Source organism: Eubalaena glacialis, chromosome 3 (assembly GCF_028564815.1).
Source record: "Eubalaena glacialis isolate mEubGla1 chromosome 3, mEubGla1.1.hap2.+ XY, whole genome shotgun sequence".
In the NCBI taxonomy this organism is placed as follows: Eukaryota; Metazoa; Chordata; class Mammalia; order Artiodactyla; family Balaenidae; genus Eubalaena; species Eubalaena glacialis.
Window position 1 is genome coordinate 169,122,054 of NC_083718.1, and position 18,585 is coordinate 169,140,638.

General features: G+C 52.6%; 2 protein-coding genes across 3 annotated transcripts; one reads left to right on the top strand and one right to left on the bottom strand.

The window, feature by feature from the left end:
* The first annotated feature begins 6,699 nt into the window (after window positions 1-6,699).
* On the top strand, window positions 6,700-13,199 carry TMEM54 (transmembrane protein 54). Of its 2 annotated transcripts, XM_061186845.1 has the most exons (6): window positions 6,700-6,796; window positions 9,079-9,272; window positions 11,434-11,493; window positions 11,652-11,840; window positions 11,970-12,104; window positions 12,530-13,199. In XM_061186845.1, exons 1-6 carry the CDS (start codon window positions 6,781-6,783, stop codon window positions 12,602-12,604), a joined length of 669 nt encoding a protein of 222 aa, XP_061042828.1. In that variant the 5' UTR covers window positions 6,700-6,780; the 3' UTR covers window positions 12,605-13,199. The 2 variants fall into 2 exon arrangements, with proteins under 2 accessions (XP_061042828.1, XP_061042829.1); XM_061186846.1 differs by lacking the exon at window positions 6,700-6,796 and having other exon boundaries at window positions 9,051-9,272; window positions 12,041-12,104.
* A 417-nt stretch (window positions 13,200-13,616) lies between these two features.
* Window positions 13,617-18,585, bottom strand: HPCA (hippocalcin). Its single transcript, XM_061186848.1, has 3 exons — window positions 18,205-18,585; window positions 13,838-13,943; window positions 13,617-13,714 (listed from the first exon to the last, which is right to left on the bottom strand). Exons 1-3 carry the CDS (start codon window positions 18,580-18,582, stop codon window positions 13,617-13,619), a joined length of 582 nt encoding a protein of 193 aa, XP_061042831.1. The 5' UTR covers window positions 18,583-18,585.

An 18,585-nucleotide genomic window follows, 5' to 3' on the forward strand; every position in this document is an offset into this window, starting at 1 on the left:
TTTATATGAGTTACTTAATGCCTCTGCTCTCATATGGCCTACATTCTTGTAGACAGAGCAGAAAATTAATATATAAATGAACAAGGTTATTTCACCTAGAGAAAAGTACCTTGGAAAAATAAAACTCTGTACTCCTTGAACATTATATAGTAATGAATGTCAATTATTTCTCAATAAAACTTAGGGGGAAAAAGAAAAGAAAACTGGATAATTTAGTAGAAGGAGGCTTTGGGGTAATTTACGTTCACGGTTCAATATGGTGTCCACTAAACCCTGTGCCTATTTAACTTTAAATTTTAATTATGTAAATTAAATAACTTAGTTTCTCAGTCATACTAGCCACATTTTAAGTGTTCAGTAACCACATGTGGCTAGTGGCCACCCTATTGGACCATGCAGGTATAGAGCATTTCCATGATTACAGAAAGTTCTACTAGACAGCACTGATTTAGACAGACAGAGAAAAGATTTGAAGATTTGAGGACAGAGTATTGAAGGCAGAGGGACCAGCAAGAGCAAAGATCTACTTTAGTGCCTTGAAAGAAAAGGAAGAAGAGCAGGTGGCTGAAGTGCAGTGATTGAGAGGAGAGTGGTAGGATGTGGTATCAGAGAGATGAGTGGGGGGACCTCGGCATGTTGGACATTGTAAGCTGTGGTGAAGCCCTACATAGGCCACTAAAGGGAGGTGTTTATTTTGTTTTGTTTTTAATTTATTTTTGGCCATGCTGCATGGCTTGCAGGATCTTAGTTCCCTGCCCAGGGATTGAACCCGGGCCCTTGGCAGTGAGAGCACCACCAGGGAATTCCCAGGGAGGTGTTGATATGACCTGATTTATGTTTTTGAAAGATCACTCTCTTTGCAGTGTAGAAAATAGATTTTAGGCATAGATGTAGAGGGGCCAGTTAGGAGGCTACTAGATGCAGGGAGTGACTGTGGAGATGGAAAGAGGCTGTTTGATTTAAGATGTATTTTGGAGATAGGATGACAGGACTTGTCGATGGAGAGAATATGGAGAATGAGAAAAAGGGAGGAATCGGAAATGCGTTTTATGTTGTTGGCTTGAGCAACTAGGTAGATGATGGTGCCATTTATTGAGATGGGGAAGACTGGAGGAAGAATGAATTCAGGGGAGTGGAAGTAAGGGCTCTTCTTGGGTATATTCAGTTTAGATGGCCATTAGATGACAAGGAGGCATTTGGGTACACAAGTTTGGCACTTAGCGAGTGGTCAGAGATGGAGATATATATTGTTGTTACTGACATTATCATTGACATGTTGATATTATAAAAGCCAAGAGACTGGATGAGATCACTCAGAAAGAGGGTGCAGATGGAGAAAAGACCTTTGCCCAAATTCTTAGGCATGCCATCATGAAGGGTCAAGAGAGTGGAGGCTCTTAAGAAGCTGAAGAATTGAGAAGGTAATAGAGAAAGTCATCTGGAAAGATAGAAGATAGGTGTCAGGGAGTAGTGTGCTGAAATGTAAGGTCTTAGGGTAGTATAGTTACTGAAGATGACAAGGTCAAGGGTTTGACCTTAGAATGGGTAGTTGAAAACTACCATGTGGGGTCTTAGCAACAGGACCTCCCAGTCCTCAGCTCAGGGCCTCCAGCTTCACCTCTGCCTTGAGGCAATTGTGAACACCAGGCATGGGGGGAAGGCACAGCTGGCTGTCCCTGACCACTAGGCTGCATCCCAGTGGAAGGCTCTTTACATAGGGTCACTGTCCTCTTAGTGGGAACAGGTAGGAAGGGTTTGGGAGGGGTTGTGCTTCCTACCTCCCTGCCTTTATTCCCACTCACTTTAGCTTTGACGTGAATAGATGAGCTTTTTCAATCTTGCAAAGCATGTGACCGTCAGACTCGGCATCAGCTTGGATTGCTGGCTACAGGCTATCTCTCTTAGCAAAGCTGTAGGTACATAAGCTCAGAGGTCATGTTGCCTGGATTCAAGTCATTCAAGTCATGTTGCCTGGATTCAAGCTCTATCCCTGTCTAGCTTTGTGATCTTGGGCAAATTCTTTCGCGCCTCAGTTCCTCAAATGTAAAATGGGGAATAACAATGGTACCCATTTCTTTGTGTTATTGTGAAGATTAAATGAGTTAATATGTGTAAAGCACTGAGAGCCTGGCACACGACAGTGCCTCAGAAAGACCCACTGCGTTGGGTCTTCATTGCTGTGCGCGGGCTTTCTCTAGTTGCGGCCAGTGGGGGCTACTCTTCATTGCAGAGCGTGGGCTTCTCATTGTAGCGGCTTCTCCTTGTGGACCACAGGCTCTAGGCGTGCGGGCTTCAGTAGATGCGGTGCACGGGCTCAGTAGTTGTGGTGCCCGGGCTTAGTTGCTCCATGGCATGTGGGATCTTCCCAGACCAGGGATCGAACCCGTGTCCCCTGCATTGGCAGGCAGATTCTTAACCACCGTACCACCAGGGAAGTCCCTGTTTCTTTTTCAAGATTGTTTTGGCTTATTCTGGGTCTTTTGCATTTCCATATGAATTTTACGAACAGCTTGTCAATTTCTGCCCAAAAAAAAAAGGCAGCTTGGATTTTGGGGAGAATTGCCATCCTACCAGTACTAAGGCTTACAAACCATGAACGCAGGATGTCTTTCCATTTATTTATGTCTTCTTAAATTTCTTTTATGTTACTGATTTTAAGCAGAAGAGTGACGTGATCTGATTTATACTTTAGGAAGATTACTCAGTAGTATGAAAAAACAATTGGGGGAAAGAGATGCTGCATGAACAAGGACAATAGTAGCAGAGACAAAGAGGAAGCACTAGTTACAGAAATATCTATGATGTTAATCAGCAGGACTTGACGATTGACTTTATGTAGAAAGAAAGGAAAGAGTAAAGAATGAATCCCAGGTTTTTGGCTTGGGTACCTCGTGATGCCACCCACTGAGATAGAAAATACACAAGAAGCAGTAGGGGGTAAAAGTTGGTACATGTTGAGCTTGAGGTGAGTGGACACCCAGGTGGAGAGGTAAGATCATTGGATATTTAAATCTGATCCTCAGGGGAGCTGTCTAGTCTGGGAGAATCATCATATAAAAGGGGAGCCGTGAGACTACATGAATTAACCAATGGGACCCATAAAGGAAGCAGCAAGGATACAAAGGAATACCAATATTTAAAGGTTGAACTGATGACAAAAAGTCTACAATGGAGACTGAGAAGGAACAGCCAGAGGTAGGAGGAAAACCGGGAAGGAGATGTGTTACAGGAATACGGAGAGAGTGGCTGATAATAATAAGTTAGGAACTGAAATACTTCATTGGATTCAGTGTGGTCAGAAGTCACTGGTGACCTATAAGAGGGCTCTTCCAGCGGAGGGCTGGACCGCACTGCTGTGGAGTGTGGAGGAGGTGGTAGTTGAGAAGATGGAAACAGCATGTAAAGATAATTCATTTCAGAAGTTTGGAGGGGAAGGGAAAGGAAGTACAAAAGCAGTAAGTAGAAATGTAAAGGGAGCCAAGGGAAGGTGTGTTTTTTTAGGATAGAAGAGACTTGGGTATGTTTATAGGCTGACGGGAAAGACTTGGCAGAAAGGAAGAGGATGAGGGATGAAGTGTGGCCCATGTGGAGCTGGAGGAGTGACTGGGAGAAGGAGCAAGGTGAGTGGATTTAGAACAGTGCTTTCCAAATTTTAACATGCATACTAATCACATATCTCAAATCTCCCTTCTTCTTTCCATCTTCATAGCCACCATCCTGGTCCAAGTCCCCTACATTTCTCATTTCTCACCTGGACAAGTGAGCTGGCCTTCAGATGCTCAACCTTGTGATGTAGGCTTGGTGGTAAAGAAGCCAGGAGGGGGTAACTGAACAGAAGAAAGGAGAATGGGCTGGTGGCCTCTGGGAAGTCAGAGGATGAGGCCATGGGAGTCAAAAGACCAGCATGGTGCAAGAGAAGTCTTTGTGGGGTACTCAAGGCTGGGATTTCAGAGGGGACCGTTCAAGGCATGAACCCGGAGAGGATGGCTGGGGTCATGATGAAGGTCACTGAGGAGGTCAAGGAAGAGTATTGGAGGGTCCTTCACGTGGATGAGCAGGGCAATTTGGAATGACTGCCTCACCAAAATCTGGAAACCCAAGTCCTTGATAGATGGAAGGGGATGGCAGAGAGGGCAACAGATCAAGGTGATGAGAAGGGGTGGCAGAGTAAAGCCGGGAGTCAAGAGTCTCAGAGAAGGAGAAAATTACATACGCACATAGGAAAAAACCCTCCAAAATGTGAATGCTGATTATCCGTGGGGATAGGGAGGATTATGAGTAGTTCTGATTTCTTCTCTATAGTTTGCTGTTTTTTTCCTCTGTTTTCTACAATAAGCTTTTTTTTAAAAAAAAAAAAAAGAAATGTAAAAGATAGAAAATATACAAAGAATAACAAACTCCCCATTCACACCATGTAGAATTTGTCATTGTAAATATGCCTAAGTCCCCTTCAACCCCCTCCTTCTCTCAGCATGATCACTTGGCTTTTCGTTTTATGTATGTGTATGGAAAGACACAAAATTGAATATGGTAGGGTCCGTGTGTGATTGTTCTACTTAGAGGGAGGAAGTATTCTAATAATCAGGGAGGAAAAAGCCTTTCTCAGGTGAAGAGGACTTGCACAGGGACTGGAAGCCTGAACCCCCTTCCCAGCTGAGCAGCCTGACGGGGAGGCCATGCCCTCGGAAGACCCAGAGTCCAATTGAAGTGTACTGGACCACACCTGGTTGTTAAGTGTTCCAGGAAGAGAGAGAATTTCTATTTGTATTTCTCTGGCTAGGTTTCAACCAAGTCTCATATCTCTCAAGTCTTTTTATCGCTCAGAAATCTGGGAAGGCAATCACTATCTCCATTTGACAGATGAGGAAACTGAGATCTGGGGAAGGGCTGTGAGCTGCCAGGGTGTCACAGTGAGTTGGTGGAGCACAAGGGGCTAGTACTGTAGCCTGGGGTTCTTTCCAGAACCCCAGAACCCTAGCCAGTGTGCAAAAGGGTGAGGCGCAGGCAAGGGACACTGGACAACTCAGACGAATGGACTTTGGCCACTTGGCAATAAGCAAAGAGAAATGGCAATAACTTCAGGGCGCTAAGGCTGGGCCATGGCTGGGAAACTGTGTCAGAAGAGAAACAGATGGGCCGTTCCCTCCTCAGAGGCTCCAGAGAGTAGGCCCACTCCCTGGAGACTATGGCTCCCCTGTCCCCCACCACACTCAGGAGCAGCCTTCACAGTTAAACAGATCTGGATTCAAGTCTCAGCTCTACCAATGATACATGCTGTGTACTCTTTGAAAAGCCCCTTTACCTTTCTGGGCCTCAATTTTCTCATCTGTAAAATGGGGTAATAATCTTTAACTCTCAGTATTGTTCTAAAGATAGAAAGAGAGAACCCTCATTTATTCATCTGAAAGCAAAGACATTTAAAAGGTCTGGGTCCCCAGCCTAATTCCAGACTGCCCCAGTTGGGGTCAGTGTCAAGGGGACAGCCTGACACTGATAGAGAAGCCACATGCACGCACATGCATGAGATTTGACATTGGCTTTGCAGTGACCACATGTGCTCTCCAGGGCAGCCCTTGGGAGGTGGACTTGGTCATCAGTAAGTTGTGTGCCCCACACACAAGGCACACGCATTCAGTGGACAGCTGGTGTTAGATGCATCAAGCCAGCCCCTACCCTCAAGGCCACTGACCAGTGGGGTAGGGGGTGCAGACTGTGAATTGATGCTGCCCAGATACCACGGAAGTGCCTCCCAGAGGCCTGCCTGAGGGCCAAGAGCCCAGGCTGGCAGCCACAGCACGGCCACATTAGAGAAAGGGCACTGAGACCCCTACTCCACCTCTTCCGCTGGACACTCTTGTGTGAGTCCATTTCTACATGTTGAGGATGAAACAAAGGGTCATTCTGGCACATTGAAGGGGCACAGTAACCAATAGCCAGGAATAGTAACGCTCTTGTTAGGTGCTCCTGCTAAGTCTGCACTTTGCAAAGATACTCTAGAGGGTTTTCAAAGCGTTTTCTTACCTCATTTTTGTATCTCACCATGACTTTAGGGGACAGGAATTATTATCCCTGATTTTCTGAGAAGGGAACAGAGACCCCCCCCCCCATTTCCACCCCCACAAGTAAAGCACCTTGCTCAGCATGCGGTCGAAGACCCTCAGGCCACTGCAGGGAGGAAACCTGAGGTCATGGCGCAGGTCAAGGACAGAGCCTGGCTCCCTAGGTAGTGCTCTTTCACCACCCACTGTTGCACTTCCCCATCCTCTAGAAAGAAGTGGATTCCCAGCCCTCACCTCGGGGCTTTCCTGTCCAGCTGCCCACCAGGTCGTGACAACCACGCATCAGGCCCCCATCTCACTCCCTAACCCGGACGATCGCAGCTCCTCTAGGCCTCAGTTTCTATCTGTAAAATGGGCATCACTGGAGCGGGGTGGGCTGCGGGGGGTTGCTGGCCGAGTGCCGGCCGGCATCGAGGCGGGTGGGTGGGGCCAGCGCTGTGACTCAGCCGGGCGGGCCAGGAAGGGCTGCCCAGCCGGTCGGACCGGCCCGGGATGCAAACGAGCCGCCGGGGCCCTCCCGGGGCCGGGCCGCCCAGGGGGTGACGGGAAGGGAGGCCGGCCGGGCGCCGGGTGCTCCGGGCTCGAGGCGGGAAGTGGGCGCGGCGTGGGCTCTGCTGGGCGCTCGGCGGCTGCGGACCAGTATGGGAGTGGGGCCGCCCGGCCGCCCGCAGCGTCTGGAGCCCCGCTGAAGCCGCCGCGGAGACCCAGCTCGGGAGCCGAGATGTGTCTGCGCCTGGGTGAGCCGCGGGGGGACGGCCCGGGAGGCCCGAACCCGCCCCAGATCCTCTGGCAGGGGCGGAGCACTGTCGTGGGCGCCCGGAACCCCGGGGTCCAGGCCGCCTTCTGCGCAGGTCACTTTCTGCTCTGGGCCTCAGTTTCCTCAGCACTGAGCTGGCGAGAGGAGGGCTTCTGGTATCTTCCGATGTGGGGTAGCACCACGGCCTCTCGCCCGCCCCCACTGCCCCCCACCCTCCTTTCTTGCGGAGGAGGGACCCCCAGGTGGGAGGAGAGCAGCCAAGCCCCACTGCCTCCAGAAGGGAGAGCACAGGGAGGGGATTCAGAGCCCGGGAGTTCTGAACCAGAGGCTGCCTGCCCTTGGCTTCCCCAGCCTCCCAAAGGGCTCCCGCTCCCATACCCTCCACTCCCCCAAACCGGGCCAGGTGAGAAGGGCCATTGGCAAACACGATCCAGACAGAGGAGTGGGACTGATGTGTCCCCTCCCCTCACTCCCTGGACGCAATGATGCTGCTCTTGGGCATCAGACAGACCTGGGGAGTCCCTACTCTAGCCAAGAGAACTTGTGAGCCTCGGTTCCCTCATCTGTAGAGTGGCGAGGGAGCACCACCTCCTAGAACCATCCTGAGCCAGGGACTGCCCTGAGACTCTGTCCAGTGCTCCAGGCACAGCCCCACGCTGGCACTGTACCTCCAGTTTGACCAGGTCTTGGTCCTGGGATGCTGTTGTTCATGAGCCCAGCCCTGAGCCGGGTGTGGTGTCTGGGTGGCCAGGTAGGTGGGTGGATGGGGTGAAGTGGGTCAGGCCCCTGGGACAAAGCTGCCGTGCCCTTTCCTGTTTGGCCAGCAGTTAATCTTCATGATGCCATCCAGTCCCACGGTGCCTGTCCAGCCCATCGTCTGCCCTCTGCTTCTCCTCGATCTGGTACAGCTCCAGAGGGTCCTGAAGGCTCCAAGGATCTCAGAGACCGGCTAGACCAACCCCTTCCCATTTTACATATGGGGAAGCTGGGGCCCAAGAAGGAGAGAGGCTGGTGCAAAGTCGCACAGAGGGTCTGTGACTGAGTAGCCCCAGCCCTCTCTGCTCCCGGGGGCTTCCTCTGGGCACAGCGCCCCCAGGGACATCCAGTCTAGGGATTCCTTCCTTTCTCTCTCTCTTTCTCTCTGGCTGCAAAACTCTCATATATGAAATATGACCCAATCCTTGCTGCCACAGATGGGGACACTGAGGTCTAGGAAGGGACTCACAGGTCCCACAACGAGCAGCTAAAGGAAGAAGGGGAGGCTGTTTAGTTCTAGGGGCCAGACCAGTCTTCCAGTCTCACAGAGCTGGCTAGAGTGAGGGGGCTGGTGGGCCTAAGGGGCCAGCATGGTGCAGAGCCAGGACCCAAAGGGGACATTCCAAAGAGCAGATCTGGAACAGCCGGAAGGAGGGCTCCTGATCCTGGGGGTGTGCAGATAGGGGCCGAGTAGCCACTTGGACACTCAGAGAGGATTTGCGTATGAGTCCCTGACGTTCTTTTGACCTCAGCCTCCTGCACCTTGCCGTGTCCCTGCCTAGTGCCCCTGCACCAAGAGCTCGCTTTCCCAGCACCCCCCGGGTATGCCCCACTTTCCCATCCATCTCCTCATGGGACCCTCCTTCCCCACTGGGAAACAAGGGTTATTCTTCCCATTTTACAGATGGGGAAATGAAGACTCAGAAGTTTGAGTATTTTGCTGGAGTCAGTTCAGCAATTGTGAGTTGAGTATCTACTGTGTGCCAGGCCCTTTACACCAAACTGAATCCTGAATAGAACCTGATCCCTGCCCAGTGAACTAGGGGCTCCTTGGGGCCTGGGCAGTGACCATCAAGCTCTCTGTGGTACCTCAGGGCCTGGCATGGAGCAGGCACTCAGTGAACATTGATGTAACAAATGTATGGATGAAAAGTATCAGTGGATGCAAAGCTTAGTGGAAGGATCATGGGTCTAGAGCTAGAGACCTGGGTTCAAATCCGGACTGTGCCACGCATGACCTTGAACACTAACAAGGACTACTACCCTTTATTAAGTACCACCTGTATGCTTTTCCAACCTTAGAGATCCAAGGACTCTCATGAAAGCACTGTGAACCCCTTTTCCTGATGAGGAAACTGAGGCGCAGAGAAGACAAGTTACTGGCCTTGAGTCATCCAGAAATAGATTTAGAACCCAATGTCCATCACTCCTGCAGGGGCCTCAGTTTTCTCCTCTGCCCAGCAGGATGAGCCCTACCCATGGCCCTGACATGGCTGTCCCTCACAGGTAGCCTGAGTGTGGGTGACTTCCGGAAGGTGCTGATGAAGACGGGGCTGGTGCTGGTGGTGCTGGGCCACGTGAGCTTCATCGCAGCCGCTCTCCTCCACGGCACGGTGCTGCGCCATGTGGCAGCCCCCCATGATGCTGTGGCTCTGCAGTACTGTGTGGTCAACATCCTCTCTGTCACTTCCGCCATCTTGGTATGGCCAGGCTGGGAGGGTGACTGGCAGGAGGGGGCTGGAGTGGGCTGGAAGGGTCTTCGATGAGTCCCCACCCACAGCCTGGGGTGGGCAGACAGACAGCCCCAAGTACTAACCCCTGTTCCGCCACTTACCAACGGCACCAGTCACCCAACCTCTCTTTGCCTCAGCTTCCTCAGCTATAAAATGGGGATGGTAACAGTGTCCATCTGAGAGGGTCCTGATGAGTATTGAATGAGATCATCCACATAAAGTGCTGAGCACAGTGCCTAGCACATGGTTAACACTCACTACTGTGAGCTTGGATTATTATTACAATAGGGAAATAGTCAAGGCACTGTTGGCCAGAAGGAAGGAGCATCAGCTCAGCTTGGGAGGGTTCACAGAGGTGGAGGCCCCTGAGGTGGGTATTGATGGATGAATAGGAGTTCAAAGATAGGCTGCAATTACCATAACCTGGGTATGAAGCCTGCTGGGGCCAGCAGGTAGGAGAGGAAGCTGGGATGGCTTTCAAGTACGGAGAATGGCAAATGCAAAGGTGTGGAGGTGGGAATGGATAAGGTCTGCTCTGGAGACACAAAAAACTAATCTGGCAGATGTTTAGCATTAGGCCTGGACTATAAGTGCTCAATAAATGGTAGACATGGTTATGACTGGATGTCAGTACCTGTTTGATGAATACATGAATGAAGGGGCCTGGTATTCTCAAGTTCGTAAAGCCCTTTCCCAACTGTCAGCAGAGGTGGCTACAGCCTTTGGGGAACATCTGCACATCAGTGTCTGAGTTCCACCCCTGCCACCTCCTGGCTGAGGGATTTCTTTCTCTCTCTAAGCCTGTTCCCTCCCCTGCAAAATGAAGCTCAGACAGCCTGCTGGCCCTAAAGCAAGGATCACAGGCCCCGGCAAGTAGGAGAGCCTCAGTCAGTGGGACAGAGCTAGGCTGTACAGATATGTGCAGTGTCTCTTGGGGTTACTATTATTGTTGTTTATTCGTCTCACCAACCTTGTGAGGAAGGCAGGCAAGGCAGTGAGCTCGGGGTTAGGAGGTCCACCACAGATGGGCTCTGGGCTGGACCACTTCAGCTGTGCTCTTATTTCCTCAGTTAATCCCCACAGCTCCCTGCAACACGGGGCCATTATTTTCCCCACTTTACAGAGGGGGAAACTGACTCAGGGATTCACCCAACCTCTTGCTGATACAAAGAAGCCAACCTGGATGTGAAACAATCTATGGCTTACACCAAAGCCAGTGTCCTTTCCCTGAGCTCATTCCTGCTGAGCAGGCTTAGCCCAGAGAGTTTGAGGCACTTACTAGTGGCTGCACAGTGAATTACAGACATTGCTGGGCCCCCTCTCATCTCACCTGCCTCCCGCGGGTCCAGCCCTTGCCTGATAAAGTGAGGGAACTGAAGGAGGGAGCCCAGCTGAGTGGAACCCAGAAGATCCAGAGGGCAGCTGGTGGGCTTAACAGTGAGGTGGGCCCGCGTCTTGGGGCTAGGGGTGGTTAGGGAGGCCTGCAGGAGGGAGAACCCAAGCAGGTAAAGAGGAGCAGGAAGGGCGTTCCTGAGAAAGCGCTGTGTAGGTGGCACCAAGAGTAGGCTCTGTGTGGGTGTCCGTACCCAGGGCGATGAGGAAAGAGCCTGGCCCAGGGTGGAGTTGAGATACTGATGGGACAGGGGCCAGGTCACTGAGAGCCTGGGATAGTTAAAAATACTCCTAGGGGTTTTGAATTCTACTCCATAAAGTATCCTGGTTTATTTTAAAATAACAATTTTGTTTTTAGTTCCTTGCCAGTTGAGTTACTGAGTTTCTTCCAAAATCTTTTCCACTCCAGGGAAACATGTCATATATATCCTGTGACTTGGCTCTGTGGCCCTGGGATACACAGGTCCCTGCTTGAGAAATGCAGCTGTAGGCAGTGGGGAGTCATGGAAGGTTGTAGGCAGGGAGTGACTGTGTTTTATAAACGTCACTTCAGGGCTGGACCATGAAGAGGCAGTGTCCCCATGCAGATGGAGGTAATGAAACCAAAGCTAAGCAGGGGGTGCGGGTGTGGAGGGCTAGAGTTGGTGTTGGTGGAATCTTTGCTGGAGAGTGGCCCTGACCCCCTGCCCACTCTCCTCCAGCAGGGGGTCAGAGCTGACTTGAGCCTCCTCCACAGGTCATCACCTCAGGCATTGCAGTCATCGTGTTATCACGCTACCTCCCCAGCATCCCTCTGGTATGTGGTACCTCCTGGGATGGGGCTGTACGGGTAGGGGCAGCAGCCACCCCCAAGGGCCTGGCCTGCTTGGAGGGGGTGAGGCTGACCCCATGGGGGCCAGAGCTGCCCATGGGGCCGAGCCTGATGTCCACTGACCAGTGGCCTCCTCCATCCAGCGCTGGACAGTGTTTAGCTCGAGCGTGGCCTGTGCCCTTCTCTCTCTGACCTGTGCTCTCGGCCTCTTGGCCTCGATTGCTGTGACCTTTGCCACCCAGGGCCGGGCACTGCTGGCCGCCTGTACTTTTGGGGGCCCCGAACTACTGGCTCTGGCGCCCGACTGTCCCTTCGACCCCACTCGCATTTACGTAAGTGCTTAGGCCTGGGATGGGGTGGGAGGGCAGCGAGGTGCTCATCAGAGGTGGGAAGGGTTCTTGGAGTCCTGCCCTCCATTCCTCAACCCCAGGCAGCCATCACTGCCCCCTGTCCCCCTACAGAGCTCCAGCCTGTGTCTCTGGGGCATCTCATTACTGTTCTGCGTGGCAGAGAGTGTGTTTGCTGTCCGCAGTGCCCAGATCACCCACCAGTTGCTGGAACTGAGGCCCTGGTTGGGGAAAAGCAGCCATCACATGGTAAGGCCTGCCATCCCCCCCAAGCCCTGACTCTTCATACTTCCTGGGAGCCCCTGCTGGGGAGCTCAGGCTGATCTGTCCCCACCCCTCTGTAAAGGGCCCCCACCTTGAAAACTGGGGCAATAGTTTTCTCCCCAAGACCAAAAGGAGAGACTTGGAGGCTCAGAGAACTCAGATCTCCCAGCTAAGTCATACAGCTGACACTTGGCTCTCCCAAGGCCCAGGATGAGTCTTGGGGAGGGGGAGAGGTATCTGGGCTGGAATTGGGGGCACTCCAAGGGTATGGCCTGACTCTTGCATAGTGGAGAGTAATGATGTCCCTTCACCCAAAAATCCTCCCAGCCCCCCACTCCTCCCACTTTCTGGATGTCCTAGAGGAGGAGACCCAGACCCAGTGGGCCTGGCAGCCTCTGACGTCTCCACAGATGCGGGAGAGCCCAGAGCCTGTGGAGGACCATGACCTGCCGAGCTGCACTAGCTCTGGGCTGATGACCCTTTGACAGCTGTTGCGTCACCCAAGCCCTGTGGCCACTGCGGCCCTCCAGCCAAGTCTGCACGGGGATCAGGCCAGGATTCCTGCAGCCAGTCAAGAGGGCTCACTGCCACTCCAGGACCCGGGGGGTCTTTCACCCCTCTCCTCCAGCCACCCAGCCCACTGCACTGAAACGAGACTTTATTCTGAAGATATTAAAAAGAACAGAGATGCTCCACGTGGATGCATGCAGCGGGGGAGGGGACTCGGCCGGGGGCCTGTGCTGCTCTCCCACACAGGACACTGTGGGTGGCGCTCTAGGTGTGTCTGCCCATCTGTCTGTGGGCCTGTGTGTGTATCTGAGAGAGACAAGACACACAGAGGGGTCAGTGGGTCTGTGTTCATCAAAATGCTGAAACGCAGGCGGGGGTTCATGGGACTCACAGCTGGGGGGCTGGAAGCAGGAGGTTTTCCTTTTGCATCACGGCCTCCGGGCCAACAAGGGCAGGAGCAGGCAAGGTTGAGGCCCTCCTGCAGGGAAGGATGGCTCAAGGAAGGTTTCTCCTCAAGCCCCCAAACCTCTGGAATCCTTCTCTCCGCTCCAAATAAAAAGACAGGCATGATTCCCAACTCCACCAAGGCTGAGATCTACAAGGGTTGGGGTGGAGGCAGGGAAGCTTGCCCCGTGGTTGGCGGAAGGAAGTCTGGCCTCGTGGCTGGGTGTGTGCGGGGGTGGGGGAGGGGGAATGGCTGAAGTTCTGATAGCTAGGTAAGGGAGGGCTGACTCTGAGGGGCAGACCAAGCCACAGCCTGTGTCTCTATCATTGCCAAAGGGAGATATTGCCTCCCGGATGGGGGGTGCTAACCACTTGCTGGCTTGGGCCTTGGAGGGGCTGCAGGGTTCCTTTCTCCATAGGCCTCTCAGAGTGCAGACCCTGGGGGTGGCAATCTGACCCCCAGCCTGAACAGACACAAGGGCGAGGAAGCTGAGAGCCGGGAGAGGGCCAGTGAAGGCAGGGAGGGGAAACCTGGCTCCTCGCTCAGAACTGGGAGGCGCTGCTGGGGTCGCACTGCAGCAGACGCACGATGGACGGGTCGCTTTTGGCCCCGCGGATGAACTCCTCCAAGGACAGCTTGCCTGCGGGGTGAGGGGAACAGTGACGGAGGAGAAGGCAGCAGCAAAGCGAGAGGCTGCACAGCCGAGCCGCGGGAGAAGGGGGAGTGGCTCCCGCCCCGCCCCGCCCCGCCCCTGCCTCCTCACCGTCGTTGTTTGTGTCCATTTGGCGGAAGATCTTCTCAGTCCTCTTTTCCGGGGTCGACTCGTCCTCCGGCATCTTCATCACGGACGAAACCATCTTGTAAATGGCCTGGGGGGGCGGGTGGGGAAGGAGTGAGGGGGAGCCTGCCTGATCCCTCCACCCCCAACTTTCCAAAAACGCCCCCAGGTGCGCTGACGATTGCCGCTCCCGCCAAGGTGAGGAGGAGAGGGGGTGACGGAGGAATGGGGGAACTGGGAAGTTCTGGAAGGAGTGACTGAGAAGGTTTCCAGAAGAGGGGGCTATTGGAGAGAGCCCTGAACAAGTTCCCTTGGAGCGCTCGGTGGGAAAGGAATTGCTGGCAGAGGGATCTGCATGTACAAAGGCCCCAAAGCGGGCAGCCCTGAGTGGACGCCGAGAATTTGGGGATGGCTGAATGCAGGGGGTCAGGAGAGATGTTGGAGGACATCGGGGCCCAGATGGAGAAGGGCCTGGAACGCCCGGCCAAGGAGCTTGTGCCGGACGCCCCAGGTTCCCAGTTAAGTCCCAGGTTGAAAGAGCTGCTTCTCAGAAACTTCGGGGCTCCGGGCGGCCCGCCCTCGATGGCCGACAGGGGGCGCTGGGCGAAGGGGATGACACTGGGCTGCGATGCCACTGTGGCCGGCAGGGGGCGTAGAGCCGCCCTGAGAGCTGGAAGGCCGGAGGCAGCTGGGTCCACAGGGCGCGGGGGGTATTATGCAAATAAACGCAAGTGAGTACCTGCCCGGGGCGGGGACAGCCTCGGCTGTGCTGGGCCGAGGACGGCTGCCGCCAGATGCAGGAGCTTCGGAGGCGACTCGAAGGAGGGTTTTTGCGCTAAGCCTACACAGAGCACAAAGGACTTGGCCTGTGGGCTGGGTCCCGGCGCCCCGGAGCTCAAGGACCAGACCCGTCGCCTCAATCTGCCAGCTTTTTGCTACTGACACCTCCTCCAAGAAGCCCTCCTTCTCCCATCCCATAAACTTCCCTAGCCTCAGATCCGGCTTTGGCCTCCGCAGTGGTCTCTTCCGGCCTCTCTAGGGTCTGTCCCCAACGCTGCCTCTGAGACCTCTTTACAAACACAGATCTCCACCGCCACGTCCCCAGCCCAGGGGCCGCCCCCTCGTTCCCAACATACACAGGCCTCCCTCCGGGCCTGCCGTGCACCCAGCTCCTTCTGGATGCTGCCCCACGCTCCTTCTGCTGCCTCCCACTCCTCCTTGGTGCTCAGCTTACATGGAGCATTCTTAGGGAGGCCTTCTCTGATCCAGGCTGGGTCAGGGCCCATGCGCTGCCCCAGAGCCTCCTTTGGGGACAACTCTCCAGAAGTAATTATGCCTTTGTAGGATTGCTCCTCAGCCCCAGCATACAGATAAGGACCATGGACATCTAGCTAGTGCCCAGATCCACAGAATTTAGCACAGTGCCTGGCATCTGACAGGGACTCCCCTGTTTAAAAGCCACTGGCACCTCCCACTGCCCTCTGTTATCAAGTCCAAACATTTGGCCCTTGGCATTCAAGGCATTTCACACTCTGGTCCCTGCTGACCTCTCCACCATCAGGCCTCCCCTAGTAGGTGATTCTGCCATAACCAAATACCCCTGCGCCTTTCAGGTCTCCCAGAGTTTACAGCCTCTGCCTGGAACAATAATACTAACTACCATTTACAGACACCCACTATGTGCAAGGTCCTTTACATACATTATTCTCACCCTTGCAATAGCCCTGAAAAGCAGGTATTGAGATTCCCATTTTCCAGATAATAAATTGAGGCTCAGAAAGGAAATTGATGGCAGACACCAGATTAGAAATTGCTCCCTCTTAGCCACTGGATAGATGCTTGTGGAGTGCTAATGACCCCTCAAAGCAAGGTATATGAAGGTGGCCTGGTTCCACTAATCACTTGTTCTGTAGCCTTGGACAAGTACTTAACCTCAGTTTCCTCATCTGTAAAATGGGGTAATCATATCTCCCTCATTTGGACTGTCTAGAGTATTAAGTGAGATACTGTGTATAGCTGGCTAGAGTAAGTGGTCAGTAAACATAATCATAGTATAACCATTACTCAACCACCACAGCCTCAGGTCTTCCCTGCCCTTCAGTCCCCTGGACTCCCAGATGTCACCTTTACACCCCGGTCACCGAGCTGGTCAGTGTGGCCTGCACACTTGTCTCTCCCAGCAGAGTAGGAGCTCCACGAGGCTGAGGTGAGGTCTCTTCCCTTCCAGCGTGCCCACCACCTGGCACAGGGCTCCGTCCTGAGAAGGACTGAGCAAGTGACTTAGAGACTGACTGCTCCCCTGTGACAGCCCTTCTCCTGGGCCTCCTAATTAATTGTCTGGAATTACTGCTCACTCATTGTTTCAATGGAGCCGACTTGTAATTAATCGGTCACTAGGGTTTGCAGAGTTCTGTCTGCATCGGTCGTCTGGAGCCGCTGGGTTGCTGTAAAGGAACCCAGGGCCTAGATTGCAGAGGCCAGCCAGGAAGGGGTCCCAAGGATGCCCAAAGAATGGTACTGGCTTGACCAATGCCCTGGGTTTGGAGCTTCCAGCAAGGCTGACATTTACCAGTATACACCAGGCAACCACACTAAGTGGTAAAACATGAATATCCATACAGATTAGTTGGTATCCAGCTGCTGCCCAATCCCTGAGTGATCTTCCACCACCCTGGCTACCCCAACCCTTCCACCAGGACCCCCAGAACCCCCCACTATCCATCAACTAGAGAGTTAAGGCCTGGCCCATGGGAGTCATTGATAATCATTAAGTCTTTTCCCTAGTGATAGACATAGGGAGAGCACCACATCCTAAGGCAGCCCATTCTACTCTAGCTGGAGAGAGCAGACCCAGAAGCCAAAGTCAAGAGTCCACCAGTGGCTGGATGAGTTGGGAGGGGGAGCAGACAGCAGAGCTGAGGGACCAGAAGGGAAAGAATTCAGAGAGGCAGAAGGAAAGGGAGCAAGAGCCTGTACAAAGTGGCACATTCCAAGGATGTTGAAAAGGCCATTCTGGCTGGAGCAGAGAATGTGCAGAGGAGAAAATAATAACTGACATATCGCTAATGTTTACTGAGTGCCAGTTATATGCCAGGCCATCTACTAGAGTCTTTATCCTGCTTTATACCCACAATAGCCTTGGAAGAAGGGGTTAACACCCTCACTTTATAGGTGAAGAAACAAAGGCTTAGGAAAAAAGTGAACAAGGAACTGGTAGGTAAAATAGGACCAGATCCCTGATGGACCTCAATGCTGCTGAGGGGATGGGCACTCTGGAAGGTTTTTGAGATAAAGCTAACGTACTATACTTAAATTTGTTCTAAGAAAGGACATTCCTATCAGGTCCTTAAGTCTCCCTGTGAGATCAGTCTCACCATCCCCATTTTACAGATGAGCAACCTAAGAGTTGAAGCCAACTCCAGAACTGAAAGTCAGACCCCTTTTAAGAGACAGCTCTGAGTGTTGACCAAGTTGAACCTGACTCCACTTAGATGCTGTGTGACCTTGGGCAAGCCACTTCACCTCTCTGAGCCTTATGGGGTTGTTGTAAGGATGCACTGAGCTCATGGGTATAAGCATCTCACAGTACTAGGCTCTTAGTGGGCTCTCAATCAATTAGTTGGAAGGTGGCTGGGTATCCAGATGGAATGTGGGCGACAGAGCCAGGTGGCCCATTCACAGGCTGTGTGATCTCGGGCAAGTGTCTTTACCTCTCTGAGCATCCGTTTCCTCATGAGTAAATGAGGATCAGTGAAACATAACTGGCCTGTACTCTGCAGAAATGTCAAGTCTTGAAAGACAAAGAAAGGCTGAGGAACTGTTACAGATTAAAGTGGCCTAAAGAGATAGGATGACTAAATGCAATATGTGATCCTAGACCAGAGCAAAAAATGCTATAAAGAACATTATTGAGACAGTTGGCAGAATTCAATATGGTCTGTAAGTTAGATAATAGCATTGTTTCTATGTCAAATGTCCTGACTTTGATAATCATATTATGGGTTATGTAAGAGAATGTCCTTGTTCTTAGGAAATCTATCCTGATGTATTCAGGGGTAGAGGGTCATGTTCAGAACAACAAAACATTACACACACACACACACACACACACACACACATGATGATAAAGCAAATGTGGTAAAATGTTCATTGGTGAAAATGGGTAAAGGGTATGTGGAAGTTTTCTCAACTTTCAATTGGAAATTACTTCCTATTAAAGACTTCTTTAAATGGGTCGTAAGAATAGCACCTGCCACTGCCTACCCACAAGGGCTGTTGAGAGGGTAAAGAGGGCTGGCAGGTGCAAGCTGCTGGGCCCTGTGCCTGCCATTCTGAGGGGCCCAGGGGCCCACCTGCACGATCTCCAGCATCTCCTCACGGCTGATATAGCCGTTGCCATCCAGGTCGTACATGCTGAAGGCCCACATGAGCTTCTGCTCCAGGCGGCCACGTGAGGTCACACTCAGCGCGATGATGAACTCCCGGAAGTCGATGGTGCCATCGCTGTTGGTGTCAAAGGTGCGGAAGACATGCTCCGCGAACTTGGAGGCGTCACCGTAGGGGAAGAAGTTGGCGTAGATCTTCTTGAACTCATCCACGTTGAGGATGCCCGTGGGGCAGTCCTTGAGGAAGCCCTTGTACCACTCCTGCAGCTCCAGCTCTGAGAACTCTGTATTCTCCCGCAGGTCCTGCAGCATCTCGGGCCGCAGCTTGCTGTTCTGCTTGCCCATGGC